This window comes from Prunus dulcis, chromosome 8 (assembly GCF_902201215.1).
Source record: "Prunus dulcis chromosome 8, ALMONDv2, whole genome shotgun sequence".
Classification (NCBI taxonomy): domain Eukaryota; kingdom Viridiplantae; phylum Streptophyta; class Magnoliopsida; order Rosales; family Rosaceae; genus Prunus; species Prunus dulcis.
This window is the reverse complement of record NC_047657.1, coordinates 9,371,231-9,389,814: the sequence shown is the minus strand read 5'-3', so window position 1 is coordinate 9,389,814 and position 18,584 is coordinate 9,371,231. Positions and strand designations below refer to the sequence as shown.

General features: G+C 38.8%; 1 protein-coding gene and 1 long non-coding RNA gene across 5 annotated transcripts; one reads left to right on the top strand and one right to left on the bottom strand.

Moving 5' to 3' along the window:
- Nucleotides 1-3,812: 3,812 nt before the first annotated feature.
- LOC117636519 (zinc finger CCCH domain-containing protein 19) lies at nucleotides 3,813-15,557 on the bottom strand. The gene is made up of 10 exons (XM_034371058.1): nucleotides 14,325-15,557; nucleotides 14,152-14,231; nucleotides 12,232-12,419; nucleotides 10,899-11,814; nucleotides 10,665-10,792; nucleotides 10,189-10,248; nucleotides 10,059-10,109; nucleotides 6,755-6,825; nucleotides 6,343-6,497; nucleotides 3,813-6,209 (listed from the first exon to the last, which is right to left on the bottom strand). Exons 1-10 carry the CDS (start codon nucleotides 15,368-15,370, stop codon nucleotides 4,111-4,113), a joined length of 4,794 nt encoding a protein of 1,597 aa, XP_034226949.1. The 5' UTR covers nucleotides 15,371-15,557; the 3' UTR covers nucleotides 3,813-4,110.
- A 218-nt stretch (nucleotides 15,558-15,775) lies between these two features.
- LOC117637596 lies at nucleotides 15,776-17,839 on the top strand. Of its 4 annotated transcripts, none has more exons than XR_004587200.1 (5): nucleotides 15,776-15,994; nucleotides 16,881-17,008; nucleotides 17,174-17,306; nucleotides 17,424-17,464; nucleotides 17,641-17,839. It is a non-coding gene; the product is annotated as an uncharacterized LOC117637596 (long non-coding RNA). The 4 variants fall into 4 exon arrangements; XR_004587201.1 differs by having other exon boundaries at nucleotides 17,424-17,540; XR_004587199.1 differs by having other exon boundaries at nucleotides 17,424-17,839.
- The last annotated feature ends 745 nt before the right edge of the window (nucleotides 17,840-18,584 follow it).

The following is an 18,584-nucleotide window of genomic DNA, read 5'->3' as shown; positions in this document are numbered from 1 at the left end:
CTCAAGCTTAACCCTTTCATTCCTCTCTTTTTCTCCCAGGAAGGCAGAGGCAAGCTCACCCTATGCTAGAAATCACCCAGCCTCAGCCATTCCAAACCTAGAAACAAGCCTTAGCTATTCCAAGCTCAAACCAGTAACACAGAGGCAAGCTTACGCTTTGTAAACACCCAGAAACAAGTCTTACCATGCTTAAACACCATTCAAGTATCCAAATTCTTAAACACAGAACAACCACAGCAAGAGCAAGTCATACCCAAGCCATACTTTCTACTTACTAGAAACCTCAAAAATCATCCCAAGCCCTAGAACATCATATGTATCTTTTTTCAACACCGTGCTTCAAGCATCCCCAGCATTCTCTCTCGCTAAACTTATGGATTCTCAGCTCCCACGACACAAGCCTTTCATGTCAAGCCTATATGATCTGTGTATAATATCAAGTATCAACCCCAATATCAGCTGTCGTATGCCTTCCATCAGTTGCCGTATGCCATCACAACTGCCAGGAACTCCATCTTTTTCAACATCTTCTCCAGCACTATTTCACTACTTGTAACACATATTCTACTTCAAGAAAAGCACTTCTAATACAGCAAAATCAAGCAAAATCATTCGAGTACCTGTTATACATCAGAACCTGCAAGGAGCCATTAAACATGACCAGAATATTCCCTAAGAATTGGAATTCTTTTGGGGTATTTTAGGGTCTAGTGCTTGAACCCAAGGGAAAGAGCAATGTCACTATCACATCCCGGATCTGCTCCGTCGTAACATGATATTGTCTTCTTTGGGCCCCCTTGCCCTCAAGGTTTTGTTTATGGGAATTCACGAGCAACTTCCCACTGGGTCACCCATCCTGGAATTGCTCTAGCCCCAACTCGCTTAACTTTAGAGTTCCCATGACTCCGAAACTAGTGAGTTACCAAAAGGCCTCGTCTTAGATAGATGTGAGCATGTACATATAAGACACATTACTCCTTCTTCGTTGGTCGATGTGGGATGTTACAGTCACTCTTTATTTACAGCAGCCCAAGTCCACCTAGATTTGTTGGAACAAAAAGGCCCCTACAACATCTAAGTTAACATATGCATCACTTGACCTTTCAAATAAAGTCACATATTTTAGGGTGTAGGCAAGACCTACACATGGAAGGTAGACTAATTTTTTCATAATGCAGTATAAAGATCTTTGTAGAGTCTCATAAGTGAGTCCATATGAGAGAGTTCAACACAATCGTGGTTTGCTAGGGCCTTATGATTTGGAGGGCTACTATCGTAAGGACAGGGTTGTTGTATCTTGGGACACAAACACCGATCAACCATAGTGGGGCATAAATTGTCTTAAAGACAGAATACCTAGCACTCACTTCGACCATTATTTCTAGGGTTTTCTAATCCATATAAATTTTCTATGCATTAAATATAGAAATTAGACCCAGTTGTTATTTCCAACGCTTAGAGGTAGATTCAGGATTTCGGGTCATAGGGTCTTAGTGTAAAAGTGTCGAAATTCTTTTAGGCTAAACTGTTGGGGCTTTTTTTTAAAGGACAAATGAGTCATTTCTTATCCAATTATTTTAAAAAATATATAAATATAAATATAAATAAATAATAAAAACACACACACACACACACACTAATACTCTACCATTAACCCCAACCTACCCTAGAAACCCTTTGTCTAATACTCGGAAGAAGAAAGGTTTTTGAAGATCTCAGGTGCAGCAATGTCTATTTCAATATATCTCACACACATCTTGCACTAATTTTTCTTTATCCTCTTTAGCAAAGATCAATTATCTGACTTTTTGGGAGCTTATACTCATTTGGTAGATCAAGTTATTGACAAATAAATCTAGAGCAGTGACCAGCAACCAAAATTGAAATGATGGAATAACATGTATCAATTTCATCAAAAATACAAATTATACTGACATGGGGTGGCACGGTAGAGTGGTGGTGGTGAGGAGGAAGGGTTTAGGTTGGGGTTTAATTAAGGGATGAGTGTGAAACTAATTTGGGATTGGCAATCAAATAATGGTTTTGGGGGGTTTGGGTTGCTGAAGTCCAGTAGAGAGAGGGGGTTTGAGTTAGTTTTTTTTTTTTTTTAAAGCTTGGCTAAAAATGACGTTGTTTTGTTGCCAGGTCATGAAAAAAATTTGAAATCGCCTGGACCAAAATGACGTTTTGGGAGCAAATTTTCCCACGAGAATATTCGATTGCAAAGATTCCTTTTCTTTTATCGCCGCCTCTTTCTCCCTGCAAGATAGAACAAATAAGAGGACCACACCCGGAGGGTGTTGGCCAAAGGCCCTCCGATGCCTAAATTAATTCAAGAGTTTGTAAGAAAAACACTAGTTAACTAGGGTACAGAGATGTGTTTAAGGTGTAAACGGGGCGGCCGGAGCCTTATGTGGGGGAGAGAGAGAGAGAGAGAGAGAGAGAGAGAGAGAGAGAGATGAGGTGGCTAGGGTTTGAGATGAATTTTCTACAGAGTTTCAGTAGGAATTTTAGACGTACCTCAACCTTTGTGTGTGACCATCCTTTTATAGTGGTCTTGGAGGCTAGGGTTTCAGAGGAATAATTCCGTATATAGAATGGAATTATTCCTCCCCGATTTGGAATTAATTTGATTAATTAAGGATTTGATTAATTTGGGTAAATCAAATCCCTAATTGTGGTAGGTATCAAATCAATTCCTAATGTAATTAGGTAACTCCTCATTTAATTGGGAATTATGGTAGGAATCAAATCAATTCTCAACCTAATTAGGTAACATTCCATTTAATTGGGTAATCCCCAATTAAATTGAGTAACTCCCAATTAGGTTGAATAATTCCCAATTAGGTCAAATAATCCCCAAATGGAAGGAATTATTTGACCTAGGGTTCTGATTTAATTCGGTTCCCACAGACGTCGTTTTGGCGAGGTAGTTTGAAAAAAGAAAAGCCAGCGCTGCAGTGCAGCAAGCTCTCCAGCATTAATTGAGCACGTTGGGGTCATCTTGCAGCTAGTCATGTGGTCTACTCAGACCTCCACAGGCTGTCCACAACCATATTTACGGCTATTTTCATGGGGCCGTGCGACCCCTCTTGTCCCTTAATCCGTTCGCCACTGCCAACACTAGATTCCTTAATGATTTAGATTTGCTTGATTTTTTGTATGGATGACTCATGAATGAAAACTTGAAAAATAGATGATTTTGATTGTTGAAAAAAAAAAAAAATGGTATGTGACCCTGAAGGGTGTCCCTCCTTCAATGGAAGGGGGACTATTTATTCATTAGATCACCCTAAAAAGGTCACTCCTATTTATTGAATTATAATTTTTTTTTTTATACAAGAGATATTCTACTTTAATTTAATCTAAACTATGGGGAAGGAGATTCGAACTCAATGCATAGTAGGAAGTACATCGGCCTTAACCAATATGTTTAAGCTCATGTCTGCTCTTATTGCATTGAAATATCCTAAACTCTGACCGAATAAAGTGTATCTAAACAAAGCAAAAACTATGTTTTGTCGACCAAAATGTATAAAATGTCAAATATACCAGTAAAAGGGAAAATATTTGGCTTAGCTCCATATACAAGATTGCGCTTGACATGACTAACTGGTTTGTAAGAAGGAATCAGGATGTCAGAAACGAAACAAATAACCATAAGTGCAGTAATATAAAAGAATAGGAAGGTAGAAAGTTTCCCACATTCCAGTTTTTCTTGCATTTTAAGGATTCTCTTTCTATACCAATTCCACTCTCTCTCTCTCTCTGGGGATTCTCTTTCTGCACTAATTCTATCTAACACACACGTAGATCGACAATCATTTTGCATTTCTATTATAATAATGCAAATTACTCTGTGCTAACTATGTTTTGTATACAATATTGGGTTGTAGTCGGAGTCTACAACTTTTGTTACTTCAAAATGAGAAGAAATCTACCATATAATAAGGCTTTTAATGAAAAAGCGGGATAAAAGGAAGCAAAAATACACTAAACTGCCCCAAGTTATGGTAAATAAGAGATTTTAAAAAAAGTTTATACAAAGTCAAAACTCTGGATGGGAAATTGCTGTACAGTAACTGCTCTGCTGCTGTGTTCCCAAAATTCTTAATGGTCCGGGTGCAAATAATCGCACGACGCGCCCTTCTTGCAGTGACCACTTTCGAAGAACCTGCACACTCTCTGCCCTCTGAAAGGAGGCCTGGAAGAACCTCCTCCCCCACCTCCACCACCAAAAGATGACTGCCTATTCCAAGGTTTGCCACCACTGAAACCAGGATCACCATGAGAACCTCGATCCCTTTGATTTGAGAACCTATCTCCATTCTGAGTTGCATTGGGTGCACTCCAACCATGATTGGCATTCCCAAGTGTTGGCCCTTGACCAGGTGGAGCCCAACCTGGATTTGCACTTACCGATGGTGGTCCTTGACCAGGTGGGACCCAATTAGTAACTGCATTTCCAGGTACAGGACCTTGGCCGGGTGCAGTCCATCCTGGACCTTGACTCGGAGGTCCCCAGTTCATGTTTGTATTACCAGGCACCGGTCCTCCCCAGGTCACGTTTGGATTTCCTGCCATTGACACCCAACTAGTATTTTGATTCTCTTGCCCCGTTCTTGGCACAGCACTTTGGCTATCTGGAACTCCCACGCCCCAAGGTGCCTGCGGTTGTGCGGGAGGCTGAATGTATGTATGATTACTTGGAACTGGGGGTCTCCAAGGATCAGAGTGCGGAACACCCGAGAAGCCTGATGTAGGGAAATTTCCAGCTAAATTCCCTGTGTTCATAGATGAGGGAGCATTGTTGGTAGATGGAGCGTTATTCCAGTAACCATGGGTTTGATGTTGTGCAGGCACAGTAGCAGCATTATTTTGTTCTATCCTTTGAGATGGAGCACCTCCCCAAGGTTGAGATTCACTCCCAGGTACTGGGCCGGAGGCAGTCATTTCCTGATTCGGAACTGAACCAGAAACCCATCCTCGAGCATCGCTGGCAGGAGCACGACTAGTCACTGACTGAACCAGATTTTGCAGATTTGAAACTAGGTTATTCACATCAGCTACTTGATTCATTGAGGCATTGGACAATACAGGCGCTGACCTTGTTACTTGACCATGCATTCGAAGAGCAGTTGTAGAGCCCAGAAGAGTAGCATTTTCAGACTTGGGTGCTGCATTAATGCCAGGAAGAGAACTTGAGCGATCATTTCCAGAAGCTCGCAGTGCACTTTCTGGAGTAACTACTGCAGTAGGTTGCAGCACTCCGTTGCCTCCCAAGACAGAGCCACCTGGACGAGCAGGGCTGGGTGACCAATTACTTTCGTAAGCTTGCCCCCTTGCCCCACCCAATGGAGTTTGGGATGGAGTAGGTGAGGGAAGGTTTGTTGTGCTCCACCCATCTGAAGAATACTTGGGGACCTCAACTGATTGTGGAGTACCTCTACCTGAGGAAGAATTAATTTCATTTTGAGATCCCCAACTTACTCCTCCCGCTTGGCCTTCTGTACCTCGCTGAAAGAGAGCTCCTTGAGACTTCCCAGAATGTACAGGTGAGAGATGTGAATTATGCACCATTTGAGCCTTTGGAAAACTGCTGTCAACGAATGAAGGGTCTTTCTGGAACTTTCCAGCCAATGCATCAGTTACCAGTATAGCATCTTCTTCTTTCTCAGTGTTTTTCCAAACTCTCAAGTTGGCAGGGAAATAGCCAGTGTGATTCCATTTACGCAACTGTACCATGGAAAATGGTCCCTGGACTTTTCCAGAAGGATCCTTGTAATGCCAAATTTTTTCTGATTCATTGATATTGGCTGCAGATTGTGCTACACCAGTGGAGAGATGCACCACTGAATTTTCTGACCCGCCAGCAGGAGATGATTCAGATGGTACTGCAGACTGTGTACTCCTAACACCGGTTTCTAAACTTGAAATATTTTGTTTCTTCTCCCAGTGGTTTGTTTGCTGTGTTTCTCTGTCTCTTCCATGACCCCACGAATCATTTACTATCTCACCAGCTGCAGTTGTATTTTCTGCTTTGTTGAAGAACCCTTTATTTGACATGTTCCTGCTCAACTCCCGATTCATACTGGAAAAATTCCTTGTCCCACTCCAGGAATCATTTGATGAAGGTCCTGCTCTTCGTGGAGAGATTGGCTCCCTCCCCTTCCTTCCAAAGCCAGAACCTGTAGGTCTAATATAACTTTCTGCATGAATTGAAAGCTATGTTATTAATGATTGAATTAATGACAAAGATAGTTGTGCCAGAGAATTTAAGGTATAAAAATAGTTGTGCCAGAGAATTTAAGTTATAAAAATTCACAAGAAGTTGAATGCGACCTTGTTTTTTATCATCTCCTTCATCTTCATCTTCCTCGGACTCATAACTTGGATCCATATTTGGATCCACATGTATTTCTAGAGTTTCCTCTAGTCTACGCTGGCGCTCCTCAGGTGTCTTCAGTAGCTGCAATTTCTCTACACACTCTCTAAGCGTGAAAAGGAAGTTAAGGATTACTTCATACCTATTCCTAGTCATCTTAGAGCAGCATATACAACAAAGAAAGAACATCTTTAATAATAAAAAGTAATTTAAGTTTTTATTTCCTAGAAATGAAGAAACTCATACGATTGTTTTACTTTAATAGTGGTAAAATGTATTTGGGGCATCAACTTTTGGTGCAATTGCAAAGATTGCACCCCAAGCAAAATTGTGAACAAAAATGTACTAGACATTAAAAGATAAGGATATTCCTTCCTACGCCCTTTTTCACTAGCTCGATCACGAAGATGACTGAGTCTCACTATCTCTGTTTCTAACCACTGTATCAGAATAAAAATAAAGAAATAAATTAGTCATCAAAGAAAATCAAGAAAAATTAAAACAAAATTATATAACCATGCTATACGACAGTACAGAGGACAAATAAATATATTCGATTTACATCTAGGAGATTAAGAGTTGAGAACATTAAAAGGAGACACAATCCATACTGTCCTAAAAAGAAAAGGACAAAACAATCCTGTTTTAAGAACAAATGTGCTTGAGCTTATTACGAAATTCACTAGGGAGATGCCACTGGTTCTTGCTGATTTCCATGTTATAGTCGCCCCATGATAAAGAATTAGGTGCAGATGTTAGGTCTTTGCTTTCTTCTTGAACACGGTAAGGTTAAAAACATACTGAGCCGCTCGCAAGTTCAAGGTTGGATTGAGCTTGTCTATTCTATATTTGGGTTGATCATGAACTACAACAATCAAGTGCTTGCCTCATCTCGAGCTTAGGTATTTAAGCCACATGACCATGTGTACATATAGTAGGATCATAAGAAACCAAGGCTCATAAAAGGATCCACAGCTCAAGTTCAAGCTTGATTGGGTTTACGATGCTAGGCAAGCCAAATGAAGTCAAACTTGAGTTTTGGATTGACCTCCCCTCAAGGTGAGCTCGACCTTGCTTGTTCAAGCTCAACTCGAACTCAAGCTGCCCTCAAGCGCTGCACCTCTACAGTTCACATATCCAGTCAAGTTGGAAAAAGAAAATAAGTTGGTTCACCTAGCTTGTATTCAACCTTATACATCATGTTCCCCATCCCAAATACTAAATTGAAATAAGTAATAACCAATAGATTCTCCTCTTTGTTGCTTCATTATGGGTGGTAGGGATAACAAAAGCTAAAATCAATTATACTTGGATAACATAACCTAGAACCTCTAATCAAACCCATTTTAGTAAGGACAGGGGAATCAGGGTACCTGATTACCAAACCAGCTTAAGAGAACAGGAGGATTACGGACAGCAGCTATGCCAAGCAAGTTTACTCTTTAGAAGGCAAGATCTAAAGTGTAGAACCAAACACGAAGAAAGAATCCTTCTTGGCCTTAAAAAATAAATATAAATAAATAAATACGAGAGAGAGAAAAAAAAAACTTGGTAGTAATTCAGATTGCTAGCTAGATCCCTAAGTGTGTAAATACGATATTAAGTTTCTAGTATGATGACCATGTGATTTATAGTTTCATAATTAGAGTCTTGGTTCTTATGAGGATGGTCAGTAACCCTACATATATATTCAGATTTTGTTACAGCTAAATGTTATAGAAGATTGAGTATGTCTCTTGGAATAATGGAAGAAAAAAAAATTGCAAATTTGTGAGTGTACTTCTTTACTTCTTATTTTTCTTTATCTTTTCCTTTATCTTTTGCTAAGATACTTCCTTTTGGTTTTGTCTTTCTATCACTCACGTTCCACATGGATTACCATAACTTCTTGCAGCATCATAGAGCCAAAATCCAACAATCAACATATATGGTAAAGCTCCACCACCATGCATCAACCAATTAATAAACTTAAATTACAAAACAAAAAGATGCTTAGAACTTCACTCACATACTGTAAAGGTTCCTCGATATTCCCAAGTCTTCACCTATTTAAACTAAAAACCTAACATCCCAAATGCTTTTGAGAACCTTTCGACTCTCAAAAACCTTTCGACTCTCAAACACCTATTAAAACAACCCTGCAAATCCACAAATCCTCTACTTCCCAGAAAATTTAACCAACGAAATATCTTGAGCACCAACCCCTTTTGTCCCTTCAAAATATGTCTCAAACCTTAAATCATCCTGCAATCCCAAATGAATTCCCCTACAACCCAAGACCTATTTAGCAAGACCAAATGCACCATATAAGGTGCATATGCTGGAAAAGACGTTGATAGACACAAATCACTGCTGTTTTCCATGTAGAATTCCAATTGAAGTGGTTAAGGGATTGAAGAATTTACAAGGGATCTTATGTGGGAATGGAGAGAGGAGGGAAAGAACGAACACCTAGTGAGATAGGAGGTAGTGCATAGAGTAAGAAGGGTGGTTCGGTATTGGCAACTTAGTGAAAAGGATAAGGCATTACTTGGAAAGTGGATGTGGAGATCTATGGTGGTTAGGGGCACAAGCTGCTACCCTTGGCTTTGATTCATTTTATACTTGCTGCCAATCTATGATGGGAATAGGTGGTGTCAAGTTTTGGGAAGCACCCTCATCCATTTCCTTTACAAATTGTCAATCCTTCATAATGCACACAATTAACTCTTTATTTTGTCATTTTAGCAGATTTGGGTTTTGGGCTGTAACTTTTATGAATGATTCTTATAAATTTTCTGGCCGATTGATAGAACTTTAGAGTTTTATTATATTGTATGTAGTGAATAATTTGTCCACAAGTCTTTTATTTCTTTCAAAAATTAAGGGCCCATTTGATAACCATTTCAATTTTAGTTTTTAGTTTTCATTTTTTGTGCTAGAGTATAGAGGAAAAAGAGGGAGAATGGAAGTGAGAATGAGAGTGGAGATAGGATTGAGAGGGCAGATGAGAGGGAGGAGTAACAAAAGTGAAAACAAAAACTAAAAACTGAAATATATTTGAAATTGTTTTCATTTTCAAGTTTTTGTTTTCACTTTTTTGTTACTTCTCCCTCCCATCCTCCAGTCTCATCCTCACTCCCATTCTCACTCATTTTCCTCTATACTCTAGCACAAAAAATGAAAACTAAACACTAAAAACTAAAATTGAAACGGTTATCAAACGGGCCCTAAATTTTTTACTAAATTTTGTTTCTTATCAGAAAATGAACTATAATTTTGCATTTAAAAGCTATATTTTTTTTTCTTGTAAATAAAGCATATTATAAAATTTCACCCTTAGAGAACACTAATTTGAAAATTGTAGCCATGATAAGAAAAATATTATTTCCTTCATCATCATCGTCGTTATTGCATCATCATAGTCTGTTTTTCTTTCCTCCTCTGTGCAACAAAAGTTTCCTATGTGCATTCCAAAACCTTATCCTGACAATCAAAACCACAGATATCCCTAACGCCAATGCTGTAATATAAAGCTCAATTTCAAAATGTACAATCAACCTCAGATGCAACATAAAACATGTGCAAGCCCAATCGTACAGCCGCATGTGTAAAGGCAAATGATATAAATTTATGCAAAAAATAAAAACAAGCAAAAAAACTACTTTGAGGTAAAAAAGAGCAAGAAATTTACGTCTTTGACTCTGACTGCTTGGAGTGCCAACGCTTTCTCTTGAACATCACCCTACAAGCAACCACTTTCTCAGGACCACAAAAAACAATAGATACCAACACACGAAAAGAGCAATGGAACATGGAAATACCACAGTTAGCCGGTTGATAAGTCCACATTTTATGCTCTGACGCAGTCGTTTGCATTCGTCCTAACAATGAAACAAAGAAACAATGACATATATCAGAGTATCATTCAAATAAAAAGTTTTCAAACAAATAATTTATTTTCCAGCAATCTTCCTTATGCTGCACATAAAGCTGCAATTACACTCAATAATGAGGGCAAAGCCAACAACGCCATTGGATGTGAGAATCAAGTTCATTGCCCTGGTATGTAACACATATTACCCAGTGGCAAGCATCATCTGGCTTTCTAATGTTATTTCTAATAAAGGCCATCCCCTTCAAAGCAAGGAGATATTCAAATCATGCCTCTTTTACACCCACATTTATGCTATTTTTTGACCATGTTTGGAATCGAAAAAACAGTTAGTTATGAAGATTGAAGCAACTCTCATTCTCACTCCTGCCATTGAAAAGAGGGAAATGTTATATGCTAAATCACCTCAGTGAAGTCTTGGTTTGAGATGATGTCAATTGAAATGATCTCTGTCTTGTTTAAGTTTAATATCTCTAGCAAGATATCTGTCATCCTTTTACCAACTTTATATGGCTCAGCAGCTTTGCATGTACCTGTTGAGAAAATCATTTGAAAAATGAACTTTACCATTCAGAAAAGTTTAATGCCTTCTTTGCTCAGGCCAAAAATACAATGAAAGACAATTAACCAAGTGATTACCTATAACTTGGACCAGCCTATACAAATCTTGCTTTTGACCACTACCAGAAATTCTAATTCTGACAAAAGAATGAGCAACCTTGTCCCCAAAGTTATCCAGATCATCAAGTAGATCTTCCACTAAATTACGCTTTAAGTAAATTAAATTAATGTTGTGTATATCAATGGCTGCAAAGTCATCAATATTAGACTGTGGTCCTCTCCCATCACCCTTTTTACGTGTTTTGCGTCTCTTGTCTTTACCGGATTTTGCCGGTGTATCAGAGTTTCCATCAGCCTCCAACTGATTGCCTTCAGTATCAACAACACTCCCTTGAAGATCATCAGCCTGAGAATCCTCTTTTACAAGAAAGTGGGATTCCAGAAGTTTTAACATTTCAAAATGCCCAACACGTGGTTTCCCAAATAAATTTTGAAGCCTTAGATCACAAATTATCTGACTTTTCCGGCGAGGGTCACGAAGTTTGTTCCTTTTTATATATTCTAGCAAAAGAGCCTGGACATCAAACTGAGATAGAGCAGATTTGTCACCATTTCTCATGTGCATAACAAACTCCAAGAGTTCCTTTGATCCCCACCCTGTACTGTCATCTGCAGATGGGCGTCCAGAGCCAGTTGCTGTAGCTGGACTTGATGAATCCTTCCCCTTTCTACGAGTTCTCAATCGTTTCTTGGCCTTTCTTTTTTTAGAGTTGGCCAAATCCAAATTCTCAGAATCGTCTGACTCAGACCCTTCATCATTATTAGCATCATAAGGTTCATCATGTGACTCCTGTTTATGTCCAGTTGCTCCTTTCCATGGATTCTTGGCCTGAGCAAGTTCATCAACCGTTAGAGATAACCTCTCTTTTAAGTCTATCCAATAATCCTTGAAGAGATACTCCCAGCTGGTTTTATCGTCAAAATCAACTTCATTCTGCACAAGCACAACAAAAATAAGTACAAGCTGAATGCCACTGCAAGCATTTAATTTAGAAAATCGCACTACAGAGTTAAAGCAGAACAAAAAGTAAAAAGAACTAAAAAGATAAACATAGAATTAATTCTTAACAATGGAAGTACTTAATTAAGGACAAAAATTTTAAAGGTAGAAAATTCCTGCAATGTTTCCAAAAGGTTCCATCTGATGGTAAGACAACTGCAAAGAAAAAAAAATCGGCCAACAGATTTTTAAGGATGTAACAAAAAAGAATTACATGACACATTACTTTCACGCGCTAAAATACTTCGAAGTAAGATATATCTTTCACCCTAATAATGACAATGCTCGCAAAAGGAAAATATAAAAGCGGTGAGAGAAAAACAGAAGACAATAAGAAAGAAGGTATCATACCGTGTCCTTGTTTCCTTGCTCATTCTTTTCAATCAACATGACAGTTTTCATGCATGTCTCACAGAAGCCTTTGTTTCCTCGAACACATAAGAAGACAGCATCTTTGGTACACCCCTTGCACAAGGAAAAGGTACATGTATAACACATGTAGTGGGCATTCTTCTCACAGTTGCTGCAAAGGTGCCAACCTAATATACATTTATTCATGCATTAGATACTGCCAGCAACCCAAAAACACTAAAACCATTTTCAAAAATAAGCATTTTTATAAATGATGAGAAATGATGAAACTAAGTCACAAATGTAAAAGAATTGGAGCTGATAAAATGAAATAAAAAAGCAATCATAATGCCTGCAATCTCACTCAAAAAAGAAAAAGGCCACTAAATTCAGTAAAACTAGATGACAAATCACAAACGGAGTGCAAAAAGACAGAACTTCCAGGAATAAGGCCAGAGTCTGAACTACTGTAATGCAGCATAACATAAACCCAAATCCTTCCAAAACCAAACAGATTGACCAATGTTTCCTAGAGCATGGTTCGCCCTGGTACTTGGTAGGAGTCTGGTACTCATTATGTTACTTTAACACACAATGCGGTAGGGGTAAGCTTAGTTCGCATATCTGGTCATGGGAATGCATTAGAATTTCTTATTAAGATTGCTTTGGTACTATTAAGTATATATTTAACGACAGTGATAGATTTAGAATCAACTTGTAAAAATATATAAACATCAGAATCAGATTTTAAAACTATGTGACCAATAAAATAGATATATATGTGTGTGTGTGTGTGTGTGTATAACAAAATGGAAATGCTCTCTTGCCAGACTCTGAATCTGGGTCAGACATTAGGTTGATTCTTTCCTGAATGTAAGATCTAGATAGATGCACCATATGACAACATAAGCACCGGCCTAGAAACATAAATCTGGCAAGAGAACATTACCCTGGAATTGAATATATGTATAAACCTTTTGTGTTCTTTTCTTAAATAAGGCATAACTTTTTGTTTCAATTAATCCTTCATAAAAAATTAATCGAAGTATTATGGTTACTCACGGATGGGGAAAAAAAAAAAAAAAAAAGAGCGAGAGAGAACAGAATAAAACTAGATACGCTAGTTTTAGTGATCTGGAGTTTGGTGTACCATGTTTTGGGTCATGGTAAGTAGGGGGTGTAGCAATCATGTAACACTTAGGTTGACAATATAGCATAGATAAATTCAATGCCACTATCTTGATTATCTATAAGAATATTAGAAATCATCTCAAATGCACAACACAAATTTTTCTAAAATGTAACATCTTAAGTAGGTATGAGATTCAAAATTTGACAAAGTAGGACTTGATTTTCATGCTTTAATAAAGATATATCTCCTAACTCTTGAATTTGATACATCATAAAGTGTAGCCCTATGAGTTCCACAGATTTGATTTACGCTGCTTAAGTCCCCCTTACTTAAGCAGCATTCCATATTATAAAGTAATCTGACACAACAAAGAACAATTCTGGGACGTTAACTACACAAATAGCATGAAACTTTGGTCCGAACTTTCCATTGTTTCCCTAAAATACTGGAAGTATGCAAAAAGAAACTTACTGGAAGTATGTAAAAACCAAAATTTAAACAACAGTATCAATTTTTCAGACCTTGCCAACAACTGGTATTGCTTTTTCTTCTGTAATTAAAACAAATTTCTAAGACAAAAACATTCAATTTTACAACATGAAAACACTAACCCAATCATCACTAAAATTAACAATTTACTTATCCAGCTAGGGTTTAAAGGTACAAAAACCACATGCCAAACACATAAATAATCAACAAAAATCAAACATCTGAAAGACCCGGAATGGGTCAACAAAGGAGTATTAGATAAAAAGATGAGAATTTGGCAAAAAGTAAGAGAAAATTACCGCAATTCCATCGACCCTTAGCCCGAAAGAAAGCCTCATCACGATTAACACATGAAGGATGGTATGCTTTAGGGCATCCCCTGAAAACCACCAATTAAATCAATATCATTCAATCAACTAATCACATAAGTAACATTAAAAGAAGCACAAACAGCGAGCAGAGTTTAACTGACCTGCGATCACAAAGTACAAGCTCACCCCCATCAAAGCAAATGAAACAGACATCCTCTTCCATCTTCTTCTTTGAGAGGAGTTTTCCCGTCGCCTTAGAACTCTTCCCACGCTTCCTCTTCCCGCCACTGCCGGCCCTATTCGTTTCCTCATCCTCCTCCTCCACCTCTACCTCCATCCCTTCTGCTTCTTCCTCTGCTGCCTCTGTCTCCTCTGCCTCAGTTGTCTCCTCCATTGCATCATCAGCCATATCCACCTCCTCCACCATGTCGGTCTCAGCCGCCATGTCCGTCACATTTGCCTCATCATCTCCCTCCACCTCAGCCTCAGTCTTCTCACCCTCTGCCTCAGCCTGCTCCCCCACCGCTTGGACCTTCTCAGCCTCTGCTTCGGCCTCCTCCGCTTCCACTTCGGCCGTCTTTTCCTCTGCTTGGTCCTTCCATGAAATGACAGTCTCCTCAGCCACTTCAGCCACATTAGACTTCTCAGCAGCCTCCTTTGCCGAGTGAGCTACAACACCTTCCTCGGACAACACCTTCTCCGTCTCCAATCCCTTTTCATCCTCGGCCCCAACTTCAGTTTCCTCTGTCACCTGACCTTCGGCGACACTCAGCTCCTCCACAATCTCAGTATCCTCTGTCCCATGACCTTCAGCGACATTCAGCTCCTCCACAATCTCAGTATCCTCTGTCCCATGACCTTCTGCGACATTCAGCTCCTCCACAATCTCAGTATCCTCTGTCCCATGACCTTCTGCAACATTCAGCTCCTCCACAATCTCAGTATCCTCTGTCCCATAACCTTCTGCGACATTCAGCTCCTCCACAATCTCAGTATCCTCTGTTGGAACCGCATCAGATTCCCCCTCAACACCCTGCCCAAAGCCCTCGGTTTCGGGCTTGAGCTCGGGCTCGGGTAAAGACTCCGACATGCATTGGGGCTCGGTTCTCCGGAGCTCCTCCTGTGTTTCAGGAGACAGTACGGCGTCATTTTGAACCGGAACCGAAGGCTCGTTCACCTTCAAAACATCTTCTTCTTCGGCTTCCATTTGAATATACTAAATTCGGAAATCGGAGATGGAAAACCCTAAAATCGACAGAGCTAGGGTTAGGGTTTTAAGGTTCCGGTTCCCTTCCCAGGTAGGATGATGTACGTTTTATCGTTAAACACTAGAAAGATTTTGTATTAAAATTAACTGAGAGTGGTATAGAAGGAGCGAGAAGCCAACCGTAAGCAAGAAGGGGTTTCCCGTGTCGCGCGGTCGAGTCCGCTCACTTATATGCAGTCACTGTATCCGGTCACCGTTGGATCTAATCCAACGGATGAAAAGAAATCCAATCTTACAGTAGAAACGGGTAAAATAAAACCCGTATTTCTAATGAACACCCGACCCGACTAAACCTTGAACAAAAGTTACGTAGCGATCTTTCTCTCCTCTCCTTGTCTCCAACCAACCTGTGAAACAACTTCCTCTTCTTCCACACCAAGTCCACCATGGATGATCGCCGAGATCCAATCCTCCCTCTCACATTCGCCCTTATCTCCTTTCCTATCTCAAATCTTGAGGCCCATCAAGAAAAAGATTCTTCGCTCAAAGAATCTACAGTCGCAACCTTTAATCTGCTATCTCCTCAGTTTCATCCTGCTGTGTCTTGGTTGGTAGCCTAGAGAGGTAAATATGCACTTTTTTTTTTACTAAATCAGCGAAATTGGTGTACTGAAACCTGGGATTGTTAATGTAAATTAGGGAAAACCGATTTAATCGTGGCTTGGAAGTGATTCATCTAAGGAGAAAGAGTTTCTGTACTCGGTTTTCTTTTTGCTTTGTATCCACGGCATAATTAGTTTTTGTTATTTTTAGGCTTTGATTTTTTTTACTTTGATTTTGAGTTTTAGGTTATAATATCTGCCTGTGATTTATGCTGGTTTTCAGTTTTCTAGTTTCTAGTGAGACAAACCATTTGCAGAGAAGGAGAGGATTATATATTAATTCTGCACTAGCTGATGATTTTGTTTAATTTTCAGTTTGGCTGCTGCATTTTTTATTGATGAAGAAAATGAAATAGTGAATAGGTAAATGAAGACTAGTCCCATGGTCTAGTCACTTGGAAATGGATTCAAGTTGGGAAATTTATAATTGGGTCCTTTGTTTGGATCATAAAAAAACTCTCCCTGTAGAGTAGTAAGATTGAATTACGCTTGAATTTACGGTCAACATAAATGAAAGTTTTTCGCATTCGAGCGTTTTTGTTTTATTTAATTTGGCTACATTGATGAAGGGATTCGTTTTGCATCGGAATTTTGTTTTTGTTGCTTCCAAAACCATACTACTGTTTGCCATAATTTCCCACTTTCAAGCAACAGAGTTTTGGTGTATTTCCCCCCAAATTCTTTCATCTACTAATTGATCATTTTCGTATAGTATCCAGCAATGGTAGCCGAAAACAATTTCTGTAAGCAGCAGTTTATCTGTTTGCATTTAGTAATTTGTTTATGTATTTCTGTTCAGGCCATATATTATGAACTGATTCTGTGTGTCTCTCCTTTTGTTCAATTAGGATTTGTTTCTTCAGCAAAAATGGTAACTAAAATGGTGGATCTGCGATCTGACCCGGTCACTAAACCTAGTGGATGAAACAATTCAGGCCGCAATGGCAGCTGCCGAAGTTCATGATGATGTCAAAAGGTATGCCTGTCAAGAGTTATTGGTGCTCCTGTTGGATCTGTCCTTGTTGGTTCCAAATGCTTTATTGCTAAGATACTGTTGAGAATTCCTCTCGTGAAGATCAACAACACATCTTTTCTTTCTTTTTTTATTGAAATTTGATTCGTTGTTGCTTTTGCTTCTTAGCCTAGAAGGCTCAGGAAAACCTTAGGAGGTGGAATGAGACAGGTTGGTATCCTTTGTGCTGCGGCTTTGGTCGCTTTACATGAGAATGTTGCAAACCTCGACACCGATCACAAGAGAGCTAAGATTTTAGCAGGTATATTCTCAGTCTACTTGATTTTGTATACCAAACTCTTGTTTGGAGGACAGCCATCGCCTTCTCTTCTTAAGCTCTATTCATGGATTTTCATATAGTTCCTTTTGATAAATTCAGAAGGACTAAATCAAATCAAAGAAATCGTTGAGACCAACATTGTGAGTATTATCTGCTCAAATTTAGTCTAGCCGGCGCTGAATTTATTTCTACCATTTACTTTTATTGTTCTTTTAGGTGAACTTAATATATCATCACATTCACATGTTTGCATATCTGCAATTGCTCTCTCTCTTGTCGCCCAAATTTATGCTTCTTTTCTATGTAAATGTTGCAGCGAGCTCTGACTGGAGGCCATGATGAAAATGGAAACTATACATGGGACAACACAAGCTCCACCCTTCTCTGTGTCTCCAACATGATTTCATCTACCTTTGAACATGCAATCATTGAATCTTTGCCAAACTTGTAAAACTTCTGTGCTAGTTTCATTTGTAAGATTTTATGGTGGCAGAATTTAATGTGTTTTTTTTTTTCATGTATATAACATGACAATCAAATACTTTCACCCATCCTGCTTATCAATATTTGACTCTCTATTAAAATATCTGACTTATAATAATGGGAATAATCCTTAATGTCTCCCTATTGAATCCATGATGAACGCTCTATCGATAGTGCCTATATAGAGGGGCTTTGCCCAGCACATACATAACACATAAATAGTGCCTCTATAGTGTCTTAGCAGCTGCCATTATCTTAATCTCTAAAGCTTAAAAATATAATTTTGACTTGTAAAAAAAGTTCTAATAAGTTATCAAACTCAAGTTTGTTTATATACTGTTAAGTTGGATGTCATTACTCTTTCTCACTACAACTCTTCTTCCAATGACTTCTTAAAATTTCCCAAAATCAAATTTCGATTTTCACGCTTCATCGTTGAAGCAAATGACGGTAACGCGGTACCATGAATAGTTGGATGGTCAAGGTCCAAAAAATGAGACAATTATCTTAACATCTATCAATACAAGAGATTTTGGCCAAACTACAATAGAACCAACTTCATCGTTGACAGTTATGTGATCCCTTGAGTCTAAAAGCCAACTTGCATTCCTTCACACAAACATTAAATACAAAACCATGCAAATTAATTTATACCAAGACAAACCGATAGAAAGCATTTTTTAAAACCTATAGATATTAATTTATACCTTTGTAATCCTTATCCTTACTGCCATTCATTCGTATTGTATTATTGGGATCTGACGACCACTATCATAA

Coding starts and splice junctions, on each gene's coding strand:
- LOC117636519 (XM_034371058.1), bottom strand. CDS start 15,370: ATGGAAGCCGAAGAAGAAGATGTTTTGAAGGTGAACGAGCCTTCGGTT. Junction 10,110..10,188: donor TTATCAACCGGCTAACTGTG/GTATTTCCATGT, acceptor GGTTGCTTGTAG/GGTGATGTTCAAGAGAAAGC. Junction 6,826..10,058: donor AAGCAGTCAGAGTCAAAGAC/GTAAATTTCTTG, acceptor ATTCTGATACAG/TGGTTAGAAACAGAGATAGT.